The sequence below is a fragment of the Coffea arabica genome, chromosome 6e (assembly GCF_036785885.1).
Source record: "Coffea arabica cultivar ET-39 chromosome 6e, Coffea Arabica ET-39 HiFi, whole genome shotgun sequence".
NCBI lineage: Eukaryota > Viridiplantae > Streptophyta > Magnoliopsida > Gentianales > Rubiaceae > Coffea > Coffea arabica.
In genome coordinates this window covers 50,879,191-50,901,257 of record NC_092321.1, presented here as the reverse complement: position 1 = coordinate 50,901,257, position 22,067 = coordinate 50,879,191, and the positions used below count along the sequence as shown (strand labels likewise).

Sequence of the window (22,067 nt, the reverse complement as noted above, 5' to 3'; positions counted from 1 at the left end):
TAGATTAGAATAGATTAGGTTATAAAAATATTATTGTTGCCATAAAAAAAATATAGATGTTTGGTGTAAACTTTTCCTGTCACTTCATATATTTTCAAATTTACCTATGTCATCCATTATCCACTACATGTAATCAAATAATACATAAATTCTATTTAGCCAAAAGTACCTCGCTCCAAATTTACCTATGTCATCCATTATCTACTACATGTAATCAAATAATACAGAAATCCTATTTAGCCAAAATTACCTCACTCCACGTGATAATAAAGCCTCCTCCGTACGCAGATGTTTGGTGTAAACTTTTTTCTGTCACTTCATATATTTTTAAATGTACCCATGTCATCCATTATCCACTATTACCCATATTCAACCATCATATAAATTCTATTCAATCAAAATTACTCATTGCACACTCTCTTTTACCTATCCCACTTAACTACTCTCTCCCTCCTTACTGTTGCATCATCTGGTATGCCACATATAATTACGTTTTTTTTTAACTTAGTTTTTGTTAGATTCTTCTCTACTCAATCAACCTTTTTCCTAAATTTTTCTAACTTTTTTCCACAACCAGTAACTTTAATGCTTTTTTACATGGTTCCTCTTCCATAACTAAGTGATTGTTGCTCTCGCATGTATGACATCAAATTCATCATTTAAATGTCTCTAAATCAGTGCACTGAATATTACTTTATATATATATATATATATATATGCATACCCTTTTATTTGTACGCATCCAAAAATATATATTTTTAGAATAACCATACACGTAAAGTGTGCCAAACTGATTATTACTTTTTTTTAAATATATGTATACCCTTTTATCCGCTTACATCCAAAAATATATATTTTTAGAATAAACACTGTAGACACCAAATTTTTAAATAATTTGTATGTTGCATCTAATTCATGATTTTGTTTTAGATTGTCTGCATTTTAGTTGTTACCTTTTTATTTGTCTTTTATTTGCTAATTATTTGTCATATTAATTTTGTTCACGTTTTAGTTTTAGTTTTAGTTTTAAGTTTTAACGTAAAATTTGTGAAAAAAGAAAAGAAAAGAAAAGAGGAAATTGATGAAAAATGGAAAATTGTGCTTTGTGGATTCTAGTTTATTTAGATTTAGTTTCTATTCAATAAATTAAATTAAAAAAAAATCAAAAAATCACAATTCTATTTCTGCCGGCTCCATTTTCCACTTCTCAACCTAGCACCTTCCATTGTTATTGCCGACTCCACTCCACTCCACTCCACTCCCAATACCTCAATATATACATCCCACTACGCTATATCATTGCGAGTTCACTACAATCATGATCACTCACCATAACATTTTATTTTTTCAATTGTTCCTATGCCGGGAGCTGTGAAGTGATCAGCTTCTTTGGAAATAACGACGAGAGAGAGAGAGGTGAGGACTTAGCTTATCTTCCAGCCTCACTTCAAGACCAACCGAGAGAGGGAGAGAGAGAACCGAGAGTCAAACTTCCTCCAATCCAGCCGCAAGTTTGAGCCAGGGAGAGGGAGAGTTGCGGACTGCAATTCTGGACAGCCGAGAGTGGAGGATTTGCAGCTGCTAGTCGTGTGTTTTAGGCTTCAAGCTAAGGTAATTTCTGAACTTAGATGAGTTGTTTATGGGTTGATGAAGCTGACTATAAGCATGCATGTGGGATTGTGTGGTTAGATGATAGATTAAATCATAGAAAAATCTGTTTGAGAAGGAAGTGAAGCTGCCGAGAGCTTGAGCTGGAAGTTTCGGTTTTTAATTTGCTAGCTGTGATGATCTGAGCTTAATTTTGGACTCAACCTGATAGATAGTTTCTTATTTGATGTTGCATGTGAACTACGTGGCCTGAATTTCGGTTGCATGGCTGGAAATTTTAATGGAAGTTGATGGATTGCTGAAACAATTTTTCCAGTTTAGCCGTTGAAGTTGTTTTGGAAATTGCATGGGTATTTTAGCATGAAATTTGCTGGAAAGTGGTTGATTTTCACTTGGTTAGGTGTTTGACTAATTAAAATTAGATGATTAAGCTTTGCAGGAAGTTTATTGGTCCGGCTAAAAAAAAATGAAATAGTGAACGGCTACATGCAAGTTCATCCAAGGATGGCGAACAGAATTTCTGGATTTGTGGATGTTTATAGTTGCTGTCCGAACTTGATCTGAACTAGAAATGATAGTAATTTCATTAAGTAGCCTTGCATGTTAGTTTTGGGTACTTAACACAATGATTTAACCGAGGTAAATTCGGATTCATGCCCAAGTACTTGCTGGAAAATGCATTTCAACTTGCCAAATCAGTTTTATATGTTCCAGATTTTTCAACTTGCTGAACGTATTTTATTTGTATTTGCACTGGATTTTGCTCAGTTTTTTTTTCTATTTGTTTGGATGATGGTTTGCTGCCTAGTTTAAAGCCTTGTGTTTGGATTTGATTGTGTTTGAAAGCTGGATTTTGTAAAGAGTGCTGAATTGCAGAAAGCTTGCTGCGTTTTTTTCTGTTTCATTCTTGTGCTGTTTAGTTTTCTTTCTACCTTTGATGATTAGCTCCATTTTCTTGTTTCAATGCTACAATGAAGTTACAAGTTTAGTTGGTGATTGGTAGTTAAAACTCTGATATATGGTGAACACATTTGTATGTTGAAATGCAAGAAAAGCTGCGGCTGAAGGTGCACAAAGCCAGATTTGCTTCTTTTATTATTGATGGATAATGAATTTCCTTCCTTTGTTGATGATCAAAACCAGATTTGCCATCTTAATCTTGCACCCAAAATTTCATGTTTTAAATTGGGTCAATAATTTCTGGGTTGATGAATTTGTTTGCATGATAAAAATGCGAAAGATTGCGGCTGGAAATTGCTGCTGCACTTTGTTTTTTTTAGCAGTCACCGAACTATATTTTGCTTGTTTGAGCATGTTAAATGGTTTGTGTCTTGGGGTATACTAGTGGGTAACATGCGATATTTGCCTCATTATGTTTTGATTTGAGCTCATGGATGGTCTGTACAAAGAGTAAGCTACAAATTTGCAGCAGATTATAAGAAAGTTTTTTCATTTTTCTTCGCATGAGAGGCTGCCAGAATTTGTATTTGGAGCTGTTGGCCTGTTGAGTTATGCTTGTCTTTGGTTTTAACGTTGAAGCTTGGATCGATTGGCTGAATTTTTAATTGTGTTAGGAGTGCATTTGAGCAACTCGGTAATGCAGCAATTCACCAAAACTGGTTTAGTTGTCTACCTTGCTAGTTTTCAGTTTTTGCAGCATGAAATAGGAAGAACAAGTCAAAGTTGCTGGATTTTGTTTTAGCATTTGAATATTCTTGTTTTCTGGATTTTTGCGTTCCGAAGAGGGGGAAGAATGTTTGATCTCCTTACAAGTTTTTTTTGTTTGTTGGATTGTGTTTGCATGGTAGAATGGAAAGAAGCCACGGCTGGAAATGAAATTTGTTGCAGAGAAAGTTTCTTCTACGTGATTGCATGGCTTTTGCATGAAAATGACTTTCAAAAATCGCACTCCAACCCCTTGGCTTCCATCTAATGCTTCCATGGCCCAATTAATTGGAAACTTAATTAATTTTGTCCTCCTAACATGCCATTTCCTCTTTAATACATCTTGATTTGTTTTGGGTAGATACTTAAGGGATTGTAGAATGAATTTGAAGGGTCTAATAATTTCTTTTTCCTAGACTTGTAGTTAATTTGATTTTTTTTTATTCTTTGGCATTTGGTTGTTTAGCTACTAGTAAATTGCTCCTCGTTTACCTTTTGTGAATTTTCTAGTTTGATTTGGTAAGTTTCACCTTTGATTCTTAATTTTATTTTATGTTTTTAGTCCCTTAGTGTTTATAATAATAATAAATTGGCCCTTTAGACCTCTTTAATTCTTTCAATGGGGTCTTTGTTTGTCTTAATTGGTTAAGTACGAGTAGTTTACTTTCCTTGGAATGCTTCGAGTAATTCAATTTGACGTCGGTTTCCATTTTCTTTGATTTATTTGATAATTTAAGTGGTACCTTGACCTTTTTATTATTTTGGAGGGTAAATTAATAACTTCACCTCATTAGGGCGTCAACTCAAGGGAGGTACACTCTATCCCTCATTTGCACTTCATTTGACCCTGCATGCTCCTATGTGTTATGTGAATATGCATGTCTACTTTGCTTTCTTAGCCTTTCCTTGATTCCTTTTATTTATGTCATTTACTTTCGCTTTTTGCTTAAGTTATTCTTTATGGGGTATGTGTACACCTCTTGGCTTGTAATAGATAGGGCTTGGAGGAGCATTCAATGAAGACCTATCGAAGACGTATGCCTAGCTAGCAAATGTAATAGTTAGGGCTTTAATTGTCTTATGTGTCTTGCATGCTTAGTTGTTACGTGTTAATTTGCTTTATTAGGGCCTTGCATCTAGTCGAGCATGCTAAGTGTTATGTGCTATGTGCTTACGAATGTTTGGCATGTCTACTCGCTTTCCATGGCCATGAAAGAATGTGATGAATGAATGAACGTTTCCACTAGTCCAACGCTAGTCGGAATTCATAGAATGGGCTAGTCCAATGCTAGACTCTTAGGAATTTCCCCTCGTTAGTACATGTTTGCATGTTCATTACATGTCATGCATTCTTTTTAGTTTTATCATTGTGCATGCCTCTCAAACCCCTTTTCCCTCCATTTTAGGATTTTTGCATTTCATGCTAGTTATAGGGTTCATTTGCTTGAGAGTCCCCTTAAATATGGGATATAGACGAGTGTGGCTTTTTCTAAGCCTTAGCACGCTTGTATTCCCTCTATCAAAGGGAAAATTGAGTCACGATTTAGGTCTCCCCGTGCCCAATATGCATACATCCCTAGGCTCATGCATTCTAAATCCACTCTATCATTACACTTTCATTTTTCTTCCCGTTTTGCACACATGCACCTTTATGTTTCTTCACTTGCACACGAACACTTTTATCATCACTTGCACACATGCACTTCATATTATCATTTCACATACCGTACCTTGCCCACTCACGTGCACATTTTCATTTACATATTTATTGTTTTTTATTACTTTTTCAAAACTCATGTCCTCACATTGCATACATGCATTCCATTCGTTTGCATCCCACTCGCATTATTCGTGACTTCTTCAAAGGATCGTCATTGGGCTTCACAATTAATGTGATTGGCACCACTCAACCTTTGAAGAGAAATTTCCCCCAATACCCCTAGGTCTAGGGTTTGCATTCATGTAGTGCATCCAAATGTAATAAATTCTTTGGTTAAAACAAGAAAATCTTTGATTAAATCATGCAACTAGCTTTGGCTAGGTCAAAGGGGTGCCTTGGATTTTATCCTTGCCTTCCCCTTTGTCAAATGTGACTCCCGAACCTTTTTCTTTGGTTTACGTGGACTAGGAGTCGTTTAAAAGGGGTTTCTTACTACTTTTTCCTATTATTTCTTTAAAAATTCATTTTTTGGTGACTTGCTACACCTTAACTCATTACCAAGTGGCGACTCCAATTTTTATTTTTAAAAACCCTTTTTAAACTATAATTTTGGGTCAAATCGTCGCATTCTCAACCCCCCATTTAGACCCATTTTTTCTTTTAAATCACAATTCATTTTTCAATAAAAAAAATACATTTTTTAAACCATTTATTTATTTTATCAAAAAATGGGGCGCGACAGTTGGCGACTCCACTGGGGATATTCGAGAGTCCGAGCAATTTTGATTTAATCAATCTTTTTCTTTCTCTTAATCTTTTCATATATCACATTTGGGTGTTTAGGATTGCATTTTTCCTTTTATTCTCTTTTAGGACCTACCCTTATAGATAGGCTATTGCACGTTTAGAAATTTTGGTATATTTTGTTCATAAATTAATGTCATACCATTTTAGACTTACCCTGGCAAACAAAGGGCTCCTTAGGTCACGTCTCATTTCAAATCGCATTTTTCCCTGCTTTGATAAGAATGGCATCATGCATAAGCCTTAGAAAGGGAATGCCACTTAGGGAATCCCGCATTAGGGACAAGCCAACCTAAATCCCATGGGTATTTAACTCAATTTTTGGGATTTGCACGTTTAAATTCCTGTTAACCAGAGAAATGGGACCTGTAGGTAAGGTATTTAACTCCGGTTTTGGTTTCTAGATGGAGAGCCCTCGCCGAGTGCAACAGATGTTAGTAGTGCCGCCGGAGGTACAAAGATGGCCCACGTTACTCTCACCCAATGAGGTTAACCAAATAGCCGATCGATTAGGACACATCGGGGATTTCAAGGACATTAAGTCCGATGGATATTTGGTAGAAGCTTTGGTGCATCTATGGGACCCCATTTGTTCTGCTTTTAGACTTGGAAAAAGGGAGATGACCATAACAATTGAGGAAATCGCTGGATTTCTCAATTTGCCGATTCAAGGAACTGCCGTGGTATTGCCGCTAGTATCTAACAAAGCTGAATTTTGCCGTTTCACTGGGTTAAAGGAATCAGTACTACAAGGGGCAGACCAAAATATAGAGGCGAAGTTCTTATTTGATCGATTTGCGCTAAGAGATGGTTTTGAGAGGCATCAAGGGGATTTCTCGTTTACTTCCAAGGAAACGTGGGATCGAAAGAGAGTCTGGGTATACGGTTTAGTCATGACGGGAACCTACTTTTTTCCTAGGAAAGACAAAAAGATAGCCTTCAAGCTCACTAGAATCCTGTATGACTTGTTTCTCGGAATTAATGATAGGCCGTGTTCCATTATTCCTACCATTTTGGCCGACATCTTCATAGCCTGCACTATCTGTCAGAAAGGGAAAAAGTTCTTTTGTGGTTCAAATTTGATCTTACATATATGGGGAATGGAGCATTTCATGAGACGATCGGCTATTTCATCGAGTCTACCAATGTCCGCATACAACTGGATAACCACGCATCACAAGAGAATTAACAGAGACAATCTGCCGTGTAATGCATCTGAGTTTGTGGATTTCTTGAAGAACGTGACCGATCAAAATATTAGATGGGTGTTGGATTGGACCGATTGTACTAAACCCGTTCTTCGCACTCAGGCATCCGAATTCATTCTCCTACCGGGTACTCAAGGGATTACCGCGTACGCCCCAAAAAGGTTTCTCAGACAATTAGGGCGTGTCCAAGAAATACCACCCGTAATTGACATGAGCGAAGTCACCATTATTTTTAACTGGGGAATGTGTCCAAATCAAATCCCTATGAAAGATCGGATTATTGACGCCTGGGTGACGCTATCCGATGACGTGAGTTTTAGATACATCCCGGAGCTCAAGCAGAAGGGTTTGACGACTTCACAATACGAAGACTGGGTAGGAGGATCCGCTGCGCAAGAAATTCAAGATGAGCCAGCTGAGGAGGTGAAAAGGTTAAAGGCCATTGTCGAAGCAAAAGATAGGGAAATTCTGCAGTTAAGTAAGTCTGCCGAATCATACAAAGGGATGGCCGAGCAAAACAAGCAATTGTATGAAAATGAACAAGGAAAGCGTCAAGAGCTGAAAAGGAAATGTGCAGAATTATATGACCAAACTGAATGTGTTAGAATTTCATATGCTAGGGAAACAAAGGACTCTGTATTAGATAGGTTCAGAAGTTTTGGTAATCTTGTACGGAATCGTCTTCGTGACATGATGTAAATATTGGCAAGTTTATCAATGAAAATGACTTTTCTTTTGCTCTTATTTTGGATTATTGTCAAAAACAGGTTTGTATTACGGGTCCCATTTCGAAGGTGTTGCATCATGCTAGGCCTACCCTTGGCACAAAAAGGGCCCCCCAAATAAGACATGCATCCGAATTGTTTGAATAATTACTAACTCATGTCTTTTTCTTTTTTCTCTTTTTTTGAATAAATTGCAGAAATTCAGTAATCATTGATTTATCTAAAGAAGTCTTTTGCATTCTCAGGTAAATTTCAAAATAGCTTTTCGGAAAAGCCCCATTATTACGCGATCCCGAAGTAAAGCCCAAAGGAATCGTGTAGACATGAGTACTCAACCAGAATCATCTGATAAGGCCGTCGCAACTACCCAGCCGGAAGCTGCAAGTCCTGGGGTTCAGTTGACAGAGTTACTCACAAAATTTGGGGAAATGGCATCGGAAATGGCCGCTCAGAAGAAGTTGATTGATGAGCTCGTTAGTAGCGGAGTGCAACCTGAACCTGTACCCGCCACACAAACACAATCCGAACCATTTGTTATTCCTCCATTTCAAACTACGTTTGAGGGAACTGTAAACCCGCAATATGCTTTTACTCAAAATCCTCCTTTCTACCCTCCTTATGGTCAAGGATTTCAGCCTCAAGACAATCCGACCCTGCATTTGAACCCACCAGTTTTTTATCAGACTACCGCGGAGCCCGTGGTGCCGGAGCACACTTTTCAAAATAAGCCAGAAATGGGAGAGTCGTCTGCCCAGATTGATATGAAGTTACTTAAACGCTTGGATCGTTTTGATGAATTTATTCGGAAAAGCCAAGGTTTAAGCAAACAAGGGGTGTTGGATTATGATGATTTGTGCCTATTTCCGAACGTACAACTACCGGTGGGGTTCAAGACCCCTAAGTTCAACAAATATGATGGAACGGGTAACCCTAAGACGCATCTGCGTTTGTTTGCTAACAAGTTGGGCAAGCCAGTGGATGACGAGAATTTGCCGTTGAGATTATTTCCAGAAAGCTTAGAAGGGGATGCTCTCGATTGGTATTCCAACCTAAAGCCAGAGGAAGTGAAGACCTGGCTCGATCTGTCCAATGCCTTCATCAGACAATATGAGTATAACTGTGAGCTGGCACCAACCCGAACTACTTTGGAAGGAACGAAGAGGCGACCATCTGAAGATCATAAGACATATGCCAAGAGATGGAGAAAGATAGCTGCGAAAGTGGAGCCTCCGATGACCGAGGATGAAATTATTCGCACATTCATAAAGGCGCATGATCCTCCATATTTCGAAGAAATTTTCCGTATGACTGGTTGTTCATTTGCTGCCATTGTGAATAAATTGGAAGAGTTTGATGACTTTGTAAGAGCCGGGAAAATTGTCAACGTCTCTGCTCTCAAATCCCAGTTGGATGCTTTACAAGGTCAAGGAAGCAATGTGAAAAAGCCGCCGTTCAAAAAGAAGGAGGGGGATGCAACCTTTATTTGGAACCAAAACCCTTCACCCCGACCCCGATACCAACACAATCCAACCTACCAACCACATTACCCTTACTACTCAAACCCGCATCCTGTATATACCACCAACATCCACCACCCTCGACCTCGCCCAAGTTATCCTAACCCACTTTCAGCCCCTTTTCAAATTTCCCAACCAAATCCACCTCAAAACCGACCTCGCCCTCCATATAACCTAAGATTTCCTCCACCAAATAGACCTGTTTACAACCATCCTCAACCTCCTGAACCTTACAACCGACCACCTAGCCGTACATTCACCAATTTAGGCAGGCCTCTGGACCAATTGTATGACCAGTTGAAGGCCGCCGGGAAAATTAGTACAGTACCCCCTCCTACCTACCCATATGGCATGCCCGCGTGGTATAATCCACAAGCTGTCTGTGCTTATCATTCTGGGGCCCCCGGACATGCCACCTTTGATTGCAAGGCGCTTAAGCATAAAATCCAAGATATGGTTGAAGCCGGGGAGATTGTAATCCGGAAAAGGGAGGCGCAAGGGCCGAACGTAAATAGGAACCCTTTACCGGAACATGCCAATATCATTGGGGTTATTCTGGATGATACGGAGTATGTGGAACCGGTCAAAGAATTGACAAGGGAAGCTGAAGTGTTTGGGGTCACAGACCAACCCTTTGTCATAGAATTGCCATTTGAAGAGGACGAAAAGCCCTTTGTTTTGGATCTCACGCCAGCGGAGAGTGAGGCTTTGGAGCCAGTAATCATCGAATTCCCGAAGCAGGAGCCTGTTCTGAGTCTGCAACAAGTGCCATGGAATTACAATGAACCTACTGTACAGATTGGGGAAAAGTCAATCGCGAAGGAAGAAGTGTCAGTGGTCACCAGATCAGGGAAAATCGTAAGTCCATTTGAAGCTACCATTCCGATTCAAGCAAATAATTCCGAGCCACCCGCCAAACCAACAATCACTGAGAAGGAAGCCTTGGATTTTCTTAAAAGGCTCCAGAGAAGTGAATACAATGTGATTGAGAAGCTAAGCAAGTCACCTGCCCAGATATCCATGTTGGATTTACTTTTTTCTTCAGATGTGCATAGGGATGCGTTGATCGAGGTATTGACTAAAGCTCAAATCCCTAGGGACATTTCTGTTGATAATTTTTCGCACGTGGTTGGGAGTGTGTTATTCACCAAGCAAATTACTTTTTCTGACGATGAATTGCCGGCGGAAGGCATTGGACATAACAAGGCCCTGTACATAGTTGTTAGGTGCAATGGGAAAAGGCTGCCGAAGGTTTTGATTGATAATGGATCCGCGCTTAATATCTGTCCTTGGAGCACCTTGGAAAAGCTGGGATTGCAAGACATCAAGCTGAGGCCTTCAGGGACCATAGTTCGAGGTTTTGATGGAGCACAAAGAGAGCCAATAGGAGAAGTGGATTTAGTAGTTGAAATGGGACCCGCCCAGTTTCAAATAACCTGCCAAGTCATGCACTTTCCTAGTGTTTACAACGTTTTGCTTGGCAGGCCATGGATTCACAAGTCTGGGGCGGTGCCTTCTTCATTACATCAGTTGTTGAAATTTGTAGTAAATGACAAGCTGATAACTATATTTGCCGAAGAGGATTGCCTTGTAATCATCGATTCCGAGTCCAAAGAAGAGGGTAGCCGAAGCTCCACAGTGACCCCTCATAGCACATCTGATATTGTCTCCGTCAGTTGGATAACAAAGGAGGAGCAAGCTCTATCAAGGGCCAGTGTCATGATGGCTAAGGAGATGATCCGTGGAGGCTATGAATTTGACAAAGGGCTGGGACGAGATCTGCAAGGAATTTTAAAGCCAGTGGAGATTGTGGAGAAAAATGATTCGTTTGGTTTGGGTTTCCGACCGACTGCTAAGGATATCAGAGAAATGAAGGAGCGCAAGAAAGCGGAGAAAGAAGGAAGGCAAAGGGCTCTTGACATTCCACCCCTGCATTATACTTTCCCACGACCAGCCGAGGTGATCATGTCAGAAATCAACCCAGTTGACGAAATTGAAGCTAGTTTGGCCCAATTGTTCGTTGGGGCAACATTTGAAGATAGTGTTCCAGGCGAAGCTGAATTTCCTGACATCCCCGAAGGATCAATTCCCAATTGGACAGCCGAGTTCCTGCCCGTTCGGAAGGAGTTTCGGTAAACTGAAAGGGGTTTATCATTCATGTGAATTCATGAAAAGTTGCATCTGTAAATAGCCAATGAAAACAATTTTACTTTTTGACTAACATTTTCGCATGTAAATATTGTTAAGTTTTCATTTCCATTTGCTTTCAATCAAAGGTTTTATGAAAATGTACAAGTTGTTCTTGTCATGTTGTTTTGTTTATTCATTTGTTTATATCTTCGTTGTATTGCTTGACCATTTGTTTGTTGTATGCTTATTTGCTTATTATCCCACATTCATTAATTCTTTCAGATGGCCAAAAATAAAATTATTTGACCCTTTGGATATCACAATTCTGGAATTCAATAACGGCAATCTCTATATCACTCATGACTTGGAGGTCTGTGAATCCGAACTCCAAAGCGAGAGTGATAATGAGGAGGTATTCGATTCTTTTGCAAAGGACCTTGAACAATATGAGGAAAAACCAAAACCGAACCTGGAAGAAACAGAAAAGGTTAACATTGGCACTGAGGATGAAGTTAAGGAGGTGCAAATTAGTATTCATTTGAATGAGAGGCAGAAAAAGGAGATGCTTGAATTTTTGACTATGTTCCAAGATGTCTTTGCATGGTCCTATGATGATATGACTGGCATTTCAACTGACGTGGTAGTGCATAGGTTACCCACAGACCCTTCTTTTCCACCCGTAAAGCAAAAACCCAGAAAGTTCAAACCCGATATGAGCCTCAAAATAAAAGAGCAAATTGAAAAACAACTCAAAACCAACATTATCATTGTTTCCCATTACCCAATTTGGCTTTCAAATCCAGTCCCTGTTCCAAAAAAGAATGGAGAGGTGCGAGTTTGCGTTGATTATAGAGACCTTAATAAAGCCAGTCCTAAAGATGATTTCCCTCTACCAAACATTCACATTCTCTTAGACAATACTGCCGGACATGAGATTGAATCCTTTTGCGATTGTTTTGCTGGCTACCACCAAATTTTGATGGCAGAAGAGGATAGGGAGAAAACTGCTTTCATTACCCCTTGGGGTACCTTTTGCTACCGAGTCATGCCTTTCGGTTTAAAGAATGCAGGAGCAACGTATCAGAGGACCATGACAACCTTATTTCATGATATGATCCACCGGGAGATGGAGGTCTACGTGGATGACATCATAATCAAGTCTAAGAGGGCAGAGGACCATTTGGTTGATTTGAAGAAGTTATTCGAAAGATTGCGGAAGTACAATTTGAAGTTAAATCCTGCGAAATGCGCCTTTGGAGCACCTGCGGGTAAGCTGTTGGGATTCATTGTTAGCAAGAAGGGCATAGAAATAGATCCGGCGAAAATCAAAGCAATTCGAGATATGCCAGTGCCGAAAACTCAGAAGGACGTGAAAAGCTTCTTAGGGAAGATCAATTTCATTGGGAGGTTCATCGGCCAACTAACTGCCACATGCGAGCCGTTGTTCAAATTATTGAGAAAGAATGTGCCGTTGTATTGGAATGAGGAGTGCCAACAGGCTTTCGACAAGATTAAAGATTATTTGTTGCATCCACCAGTTTTAGTGCCACCCAAACTGGGCCGACCTTTGATTATGTATTTATCTGTACTCGATGGAGCAGTAGGGTGTGTTCTAGGTCAGCACGATGACTCTGGGAGGAAAGAACAAGCCATTTACTATCTAAGTAAGAAGTTCACACAGTACGAAGCTAATTATTCATTCATTGAGAAAAGCTGTTGTGCATTGGCTTGGGCGGCTCAAAAGTTGAGACACTACTTGTTGAGCCATACCACTTATCTTATTTCCCGATCTGATCCTCTGAAGTTTCTTTTGGAGAAGCCGATGTTAACCGGACGCCTGGCCAAATGGCAGATAATTCTATCAGAGTTCGACATTGTTTTCACTTCACAAAAGGCGGTCAAGGGGCAAGCTATAGCTGATCATCTGGCGGAAAATCCAAGGGATGATGATTATCAGCCACTTCATACTTATTTCCCTGATGAGAAAGTTTTATTCGTAGGCGCTACAGATGATATGAGTGAACAAAGCCCTGAATGGAGGCTTTTCTTCGATGGAGCTTCGAATTCCCTCGGAGTTGGAATTGGAGCTGTTCTGGTTTCACCCGAAGGGAAACATTACCCTGCCGCTGCCAAATTGCAATTTGCCTGCACAAACAACATGGCTGAATATGAAGCTTGCATTTTTGGTCTCAAAATGGCTTTGGAAATGGAAATCAAAGAGTTGATAGCTTTCAGCGATTCAGATTTGCTTGTACATCAAACCTTGAAACAGTGGATAACCAAAGATTCAAAAATTCTGCCCTACCATTGCAGTCTGCTTACTCTGGCCAAGCAATTTCGAAATTTGGAGTTCAGACATCTTCCACGTGCCCGAAACGCATTTGCCGATGCTTTGGCCACTTTAGCTTCTATGATCCAATATCCTGATGAATTGAGGATCGAGCCAATTCCGATTCAACTTCAAGACAAACCTGCCCACTGTTGGGTTGTAGACAAGTCCTCCGACAATGTTCCGTGGTATAATGATCTTAAGGAGTTTCTCAAAACAGGATCTTACCCTCTGCATGCTAAGACAAAGGACAAGAATTTTCTGCGTAGAATGGCTTCAAAATTTTTCTTAAATGGAGAAGTGTTATACAAAAGAACCTCAGATTTGAACCTTTTAAGGTGCATTGATGAGGATGAAGCTCAATATATGATGAAAGAAGTGCATAGTGGCGTTTGTGGACCTCACATGAATGGCCATTTGCTAGCGAAGAAAATCATGAGAACCGGATACTTCTGGCTTACTATGGAGCATGATTGTATAGATTTTGTCCGGGGATGTATAAAATGCCAAATGCACGGTGACATTATACGTGCTCCACCCACTGAACTGCATAGCATGACCGCCCCATGGCCCTGTTCAATGTGGGGTATGGACGTGATTGGTACAATCGATCCTCCCGCTTCAAATGGACATCGATTTATATTGGTGGCGATCGAGTACTTTACCAAATGGGTTGAAGCAGAGTCATTCAAACATGTCACGAAGAAGGTAGTGGCCAATTTCCTGAGAGATCACATCATCTGTCGCTTTGGAGTACCCGAAACGCTTATCACGGACAATGCCAAGAATCTGAACAATGACATGGTAGATGGACTATGTGAGCAGTTCAAAATCAAACACCGCAATTCTGCCATTTATAGGCCTCAGATGAATGGAGCTGTAGAAGCCGCAAATAAGAATCTGAAGAAAATTATCCGCAAAATGACAGAAAAGCATCGCGATTGGCATGAAAAGTTGCCTTATGCATTGATGGCGTACCGGACTTCTATTCGGACATCGACTGGGGCAACGCCATATTCACTTATGTATGGGATGGAAGCTGTATTACCAGCTGAGGTTGAAATTCCGTCGCTACGAATCCTTATGGAAGCTAAATTGGAGGAGGCCGATTGGATCAAGCAGCGCCATGAGCAATTGACTTTGATAGATGAGAAGCGATTCAATGCTATCTGTCATGGGCAATGCTATCAAAAACGTGTGGCCCGAGCTTACAACAAAAAAGTCCATCGGCGGGCATTTGAAGAAGGTGATAAGGTACTGAAGCGAATTTTGTCAATGCAAGATGAAGCTAAAGGCAAGTTCGCTCCAAATTGGCAAGGGCCGTTCATTATCCAAAAGGTATTACCTGGCGGAGCTCTTATTTTGGCGGAAATGGATGGACGGGTTTTCCCTCAACCCATCAACTCAGATATGTGCAAAAAGTTTTTCATTTGATCATGCAAATTTTCTTTAGAAATTCATGCAAATGGCGAAATGCAAGTCAGGCCATCTTCTTTTACACTAAAAACATTTTATCTCTACTTGTCCCCTTTGAGCCATCAGAATTGACAAATTTCGTTTGATAACCCTTGAGAATTGCAAACCCCACACTGGGGTAAATTTGTTTCGAAAAAAAAAAAAGAAAAAAAAAAAGAAGAAAACCCTATATTGGGGCAAATTTAGTTTTCAAAGAAAAATGCAAAAAGTGAGGAAAATACAATGAAAAATGCAAAGAGAGAAAATCTGATCAAACTGGGGCAAATTTTCCTCAGTTTCGGAGTTGTTTTCAAAAGGGTGCAATCTCAAGTTATTTCACCCCTCGTATCAAATCTGCTTTCAAGCCTTAACCTTTCTTGAAAAACACCCCACCGGACTTCATTACAAAAGCCCAAAGTCCTGGTTTTCATCACTTGCTGCATTTCTATTAGGAAATTTGTTAATCAACTGGCAGGTGATGTCTATAATGCTTTCGCCTAATCTCACAAGGGAAATGCATTCTACTGATGCCAGAAATCTTCAATTCATATTTCTGAGTCGATAATGGTCGAGATATTTCATGGTTCTCTAGGTGAAAACCCGAAAGGGCGCCTCGAAAGAAAAAAGAAAGAAAAAAAAAAAACAACAAAAAGGGTGGGGGCAACCTTGGTGAAAACCCGAAAGGGCGCCAAGGTAGGTTTTCTCAACAGACAAGCTCAAGAAGGAACAGCCGGTGACCTGGTTCATTTGGGGTTTTCCTCATATTTGTGATACTTCTGCCAATATCGGATTCCGAAGAGAAAATATCCAAAGTTTTGAATATGATATTCGTTGGTTAAATTTGTATTTGTTCTTTACAAATATTCTTTTGCAAAATGTATCTTTATAAACCTCTTGGTTATTCTCAAATTATTTGTGTGTGAATGCTTATGATTGTCTACATTCTTTTGCATGCTCATCTTTGCCTAACATAGGAAATCATCTTGCATATACTAATTTTCATGCATCATTCTTTCACCATTAAATTCAAATGAATGATAAACCCTGAGGTTTGTGCAAAAATAGGGGATTCAATCATCAGTTACAGGGAGTAACATACAACAAAGCTACCACCTGGATTGGGTGACGTGGTAAATCTGCATTTTATCAGTCTCAGAAATTGAAAGGTTTAAGGCAGACGCCGCCGAGCCGAAATAAAAGCATCACAAGACTCATGTTTACACGACTCTCAAGGCAAACCGGATCAAATAATGGTGGCAAGCCCATTATTTCTTCTTTTTTTGCAGGAATGTTGCATTTACAAACAAAAGCAGCCACTCTCTTTTTGGCACCTAAACCGATGTCAGACAAAAGCTTCCCAGTAAACAAGGATCGATGTTATTTGCAAGACTCGATCATAAGAAACAGCATCAGCTATCGTTTCAGTCACAGAAATCCAAATTTCCCTCTTGATACAAAAGTTGAAATATTCTCAGGTTCGGGCCAAAAAAAAAAAAAAAAAAAAAAAAACTCAATTCATTGTTTAAACTTCCCCAGTGAAGTCCCCTTTTAAATCGTTGTTCGGGTCAGTCCCGTTTTAAATCCCTGTTCGGGCCAGTCCCGTTTTAAAATTCCTATTCGGGCCAGTCCCGTTTTAAATCCCTGTTCGGGCCAGTCCCGTTTTAAAATTCCTGTTCGGGCCAGTCCCGTTTTAAATCCCTGTTCGGGCCAGTCCCGTTTTAAATTCCTGTTCGGGTCAGTCCCGTTTTAAATTCCTGTTCGGGTCAGTCCCGTTTTAAATTCCTTGTTCGGGTCAGTCCCGTTTTTTAAAAGTCCTGTCCGTTCAAATCATTCTGCAGCCGAATAACACAGGTAAGTATTTGGTGTCTACTTCTTTGTCTCAAGTTTTTTCAAAACTCAAACAAAGAGGGGCAAACTGTAGACACCAAATTTTTAAATAATTTGTATGTTGCATCTAATTCATGATTTTGTTTTAGATTGTCTGCATTTTAGTTGTTACCTTTTTATTTGTCTTTTATTTGCTAATTATTTGTCATATTAATTTTGTTCACGTTTTAGTTTTAGTTTTAGTTTTAAGTTTTAACGTAAAATTTGTGAAAAAAGAAAAGAAAAGAAAAGAGGAAATTGATGAAAAATGGAAAATTGTGCTTTGTGGATTCTAGTTTATTTAGATTTAGTTTCTATTCAATAAATTAAATTAAAAAAAAAAATCAAAAAAAAAAAATCAAAAAATCACAATTCTATTTCTGCCGGCTCCATTTTCCACTTCTCAACCTAGCACCTTCCATTGTTATTGCCGACTCCACTCCACTCCACTCCACTCCCAATACCTCAATATATACATCCCACTACGCTATATCATTGCCAGTTCACTACAATCATGATCACTCACCATAACATTTTATTTTTTCAATTGTTCCTATGCCGGGAGCTGTGAAGTGATCAGCTTCTTTGGAAATAACGACGAGAGAGAGAGAGGTGAGGACTTAGCTTATCTTCCAGCCTCACTTCAAGACCAACCGAGAGAGGGAGAGAGAGAACCGAGAGTCAAACTTCCTCCAATCCAGCCGCAAGTTTGAGCCAGGGAGAGGGAGAGTTGCGGACTGCAATTCTGGACAGCCGAGAGTGGAGGATTTGCAGCTGCTAGTCGTGTGTTTTAGGCTTCAAGCTAAGGTAATTTCTGAACTTAGATGAGTTGTTTATGGGTTGATGAAGCTGACTATAAGCATGCATGTGGGATTGTGTGGTTAGATGATAGATTAAATCATAGAAAAATCTGTTTGAGAAGGAAGTGAAGCTGCCGAGAGCTTGAGCTGGAAGTTTCGGTTTTTAATTTGCTAGCTGTGATGATCTGAGCTTAATTTTGGACTCAACCTGATAGATAGTTTCTTATTTGATGTTGCATGTGAACTACGTGGCCTGAATTTCGGTTGCATGGCTGGAAATTTTAATGGAAGTTGATGGATTGCTGAAACAATTTTTCCAGTTTAGCCGTTGAAGTTGTTTTGGAAATTGCATGGGTATTTTAGCATGAAATTTGCTGGAAAGTGGTTGATTTTCACTTGGTTAGGTGTTTGACTAATTAAAATTAGATGATTAAGCTTTGCAGGAAGTTTATTGGTCCAGCTAAAAAAAAATGAAATAGTGAACGGCTACATGCAAGTTCATCCAAGGATGGCGAACAGAATTTCTGGATTTGTGGATGTTTATAGTTGCTGTCCGAACTTGATCTGAACTAGAAATGATAGTAATTTCATTAAGTAGCCTTGCATGTTAGTTTTGGGTACTTAACACAATGATTTAACCGAGGTAAATTCGGATTCATGCCCAAGTACTTGCTGGAAAATGCATTTCAACTTGCCAAATCAGTTTTATATGTTCCAGATTTTTCAACTTGCTGAACGTATTTTATTTGTATTTGCACTGGATTTTGCTCAGTTTTTTTTTTCTATTTGTTTGGATGATGGTTTGCTGCCTAGTTTAAAGCCTTGTGTTTGGATTTGATTGTGTTTGAAAGCTGGATTTTGTAAAGAGTGCCGAATTGCAGAAAGCTTGCTGCGTTTTTTTCTGTTTCATTCTTGTGCTGTTTAGTTTTCTTTCTACCTTTGATGATTAGCTCCATTTTCTTGTTTCAATGCTACAATGAAGTTACAAGTTTAGTTGGTGATTGGTAGTTAAAACTCTGATATATGGTGAACACATTTGTATGTTGAAATGCAAGAAAAGCTGCGGCTGAAGGTGCACAAAGCCAGATTTGCTTCTTTTATTATTGATGGATAATGAATTTCCTTCCTTTGTTGATGATCAAAACCAGATTTGCCATCTTAATCTTGCACCCAAAATTTCATGTTTTAAATTGGGTCAATAATTTCTGGGTTGATGAATTTGTTTGCATGATAAAAATGCGAAAGATTGCGGCTGGAAATTGCTGCTGCACTTTGTTTTTTTTAGCAGTCACCGAACTATATTTTGCTTGTTTGAGCATGTTAAATGGTTTATGTCTTGGGGTATACTAGTGGGTAACATGCGATATTTGCCTCATTATGTTTTGATTTGAGCTCATGGATGGTCTGTACAAAGAGTAAGCTACAAATTTGCAGCAGATTATAAGAAAGTTTTTTCATTTTTCTTCGCATGAGAGGCTGCCAGAATTTGTATTTGGAGCTGTTGGCCTGTTGAGTTATGCTTGTCTTTGGTTTTAACGTTGAAGCTTGGATCGATTGGCTGAATTTTTAATTGTGTTAGGAGTGCATTTGAGCAACTCGGTAATGCAGCAATTCACCAAAACTGGTTTAGTTGTCTACCTTGCTAGTTTTCAGTTTTTGCAGCATGAAATAGGAAGAACAAGTCAAAGTTGCTGGATTTTGTTTTAGCATTTGAATATTCTTGTTTTCTGGATTTTTGCGTTCCGAAGAGGGGGAAGAATGTTTGATCTCCTTACAAGTTTTTTTTGTTTGTTGGATTGTGTTTGCATGGTAGAATGGAAAGAAGCCATGGCTGGAAATGAAATTTGTTGCAGAGAAAGTTTCTTCTACGTGATTGCATGGCTTTTGCATGAAAATGACTTTCAAAAATCGCACTCCAACCCCTTGGCTTCCATCTAATGCTTCCATGGCCCAATTAATTGGAAACTTAATTAATTTTGTCCTCCTAACATGCCATTTCCTCTTTAATACATCTTGATTTGTTTTGGGTAGATACTTAAGGGATTGTAGAATGAATTTGAAGGGTCTAATAATTTCTTTTTCCTAGACTTGTAGTTAATTTGATTTTTTTTTATTCTTTGGCATTTGGTTGTTTAGCTACTAGTAAATTGCTCCTCGTTTACCTTTTGTGAATTTTCTAGTTTGATTTGGTAAGTTTCACCTTTGATTCTTAATTTTATTTTATGTTTTTAGTCCCTTAGTGTTTATAATAATAATAAATTGGCCCTTTAGACCTCTTTAATTCTTTCAATGGGGTCTTTGTTTGTCTTAATTGGTTAAGTACGAGTAGTTTACTTTCCTTGGAATGCTTCGAGTAATTCAATTTGACGTCGGTTTCCATTTTCTTTGATTTATTTGATAATTTAAGTGGTACCTTGACCTTTTTATTATTTTGGAGGGTAAATTAATAACTTCACCTCATTAGGGCGTCAACTCAAGGGAGGTACACTCTATCCCTCATTTGCACTTCATTTGACCCTGCATGCTCCTATGTGTTATGTGAATATGCATGTCTACTTTGCTTTCTTAGCCTTTCCTTGATTCCTTTTATTTATGTCATTTACTTTCGCTTTTTGCTTAAGTTATTCTTTATGGGGTATGTGTACACCTCTTGGCTTGTAATAGATAGGGCTTGGAGGAGCATTCAATGAAGACCTATCGAAGACGTATGCCTAGCTAGCAAATGTAATAGTTAGGGCTTTAATTGTCTTATGTGTCTTGCATGCTTAGTTGTTACGTGTTAATTTGCTTTATTAGGGCCTTGCATCTAGTCGAGCATGCTAAGTGTTATGTGCTATGTGCTTACGAATGTTTGGCATGTCTACTCGCTTTCCATGGCCATGAAAGAATGTGATGAATGAATGAACGTTTCCACTAGTCCAACGCTAGTCGGAATTCATAGAATGGGCTAGTCCAATGCTAGACTCTTAGGAATTTCCCCTCGTTAGTACATGTTTGCATGTTCATTACATGTCATGCATTCTTTTTAGTTTTATCATTGTGCATGCCTCTCAAACCCCTTTTCCCTCCATTTTAGGATTTTTGCATTTCATGCTAGTTATAGGGTTCATTTGCTTGAGAGTCCCCTTAAATATGGGATATAGACGAGTGTGGCTTTTTCTAAGCCTTAGCACGCTTGTATTTCCTCTATCAAAGGGAAAATTGAGTCACGATTTAGGTCTCCCCGTGCCCAATATGCATACATCCCTAGGCTCATGCATTCTAAATCCACTCTATCATTACACTTTCATTTTTCTTCCCGTTTTGCACACATGCACCTTTATGTTTCTTCACTTGCACACGAACACTTTTATCATCACTTGCACACATGCACTTCATATTATCATTTCACATACCGTACCTTGCCCACTCACGTGCACATTTTCATTTACATATTTATTGTTTTTTATTACTTTTTCAAAACTCATGTCCTCACATTGCATACATGCATTCCATTCGTTTGCATCCCACTCGCATTATTCGTGACTTCTTCAAAGGATCGTCATTGGGCTTCACAATTAATGTGATTGGCACCACTCAACCTTTGAAGAGAAATTTCCCCCAATACCCCTAGGTCTAGGGTTTGCATTCATGTAGTGCATCCAAATGTAATAAATTCTTTGGTTAAAACAAGAAAATCTTTGATTAAATCATGCAACTAGCTTTGGCTAGGTCAAAGGGGTGCCTTGGATTTTATCCTTGCCTTCCCCTTTGTCAAATGTGACTCCCGAACCTTTTTCTTTGGTTTACGTGGACTAGGAGTCGTTTAAAAGGGGTTTCTTACTACTTTTTCCTATTATTTCTTTAAAAATTCATTTTTTGGTGACTTGGTACACCTTAACTCATTACCAAGTGGCGACTCCAATTTTTATTTTTAAAAACCCTTTTTAAACTATAATTTTGGGTCAAATCGTCGCATTCTCAACCCCCCATTTAGACCCATTTTTTCTTTTAAATCACAATTCATTTTCCAATAAAAAAAAATACATTTTTTAAACCATTTATTTATTTTATCAAAAAATGGGGCGCGACAAACAGACACATAAAGCGTGCCAAAAGCACTACTTAAATATAAAGTGTAGTCTAACAATTATGGACAGTTTTAGTAGTAGTTGGATAATTACATAAAATTCTAACTCCACAACCTCCCCACTAACTTAGTTAACTCCCTCATATGACTTCCCACTGTCATGCGATTAGGATAAGGTAGGACATTAATATCAGATCCTAAAGAGATAAATGAAGTATTTAAACTACTAGT

At 38.9% G+C, this 22,067-nt stretch overlaps 1 protein-coding gene across 1 annotated transcript; it reads left to right on the top strand.

The window, feature by feature from the left end:
* The first annotated feature begins 9,538 nt into the window (after positions 1-9,538).
* LOC140009911 (uncharacterized) lies at positions 9,539-11,385 on the top strand. Its single transcript, XM_072056251.1, has 2 exons — positions 9,539-11,091; positions 11,379-11,385. Exons 1-2 carry the CDS (start codon positions 9,539-9,541, stop codon positions 11,383-11,385), a joined length of 1,560 nt encoding a protein of 519 aa, XP_071912352.1.
* The last annotated feature ends 10,682 nt before the right edge of the window (positions 11,386-22,067 follow it).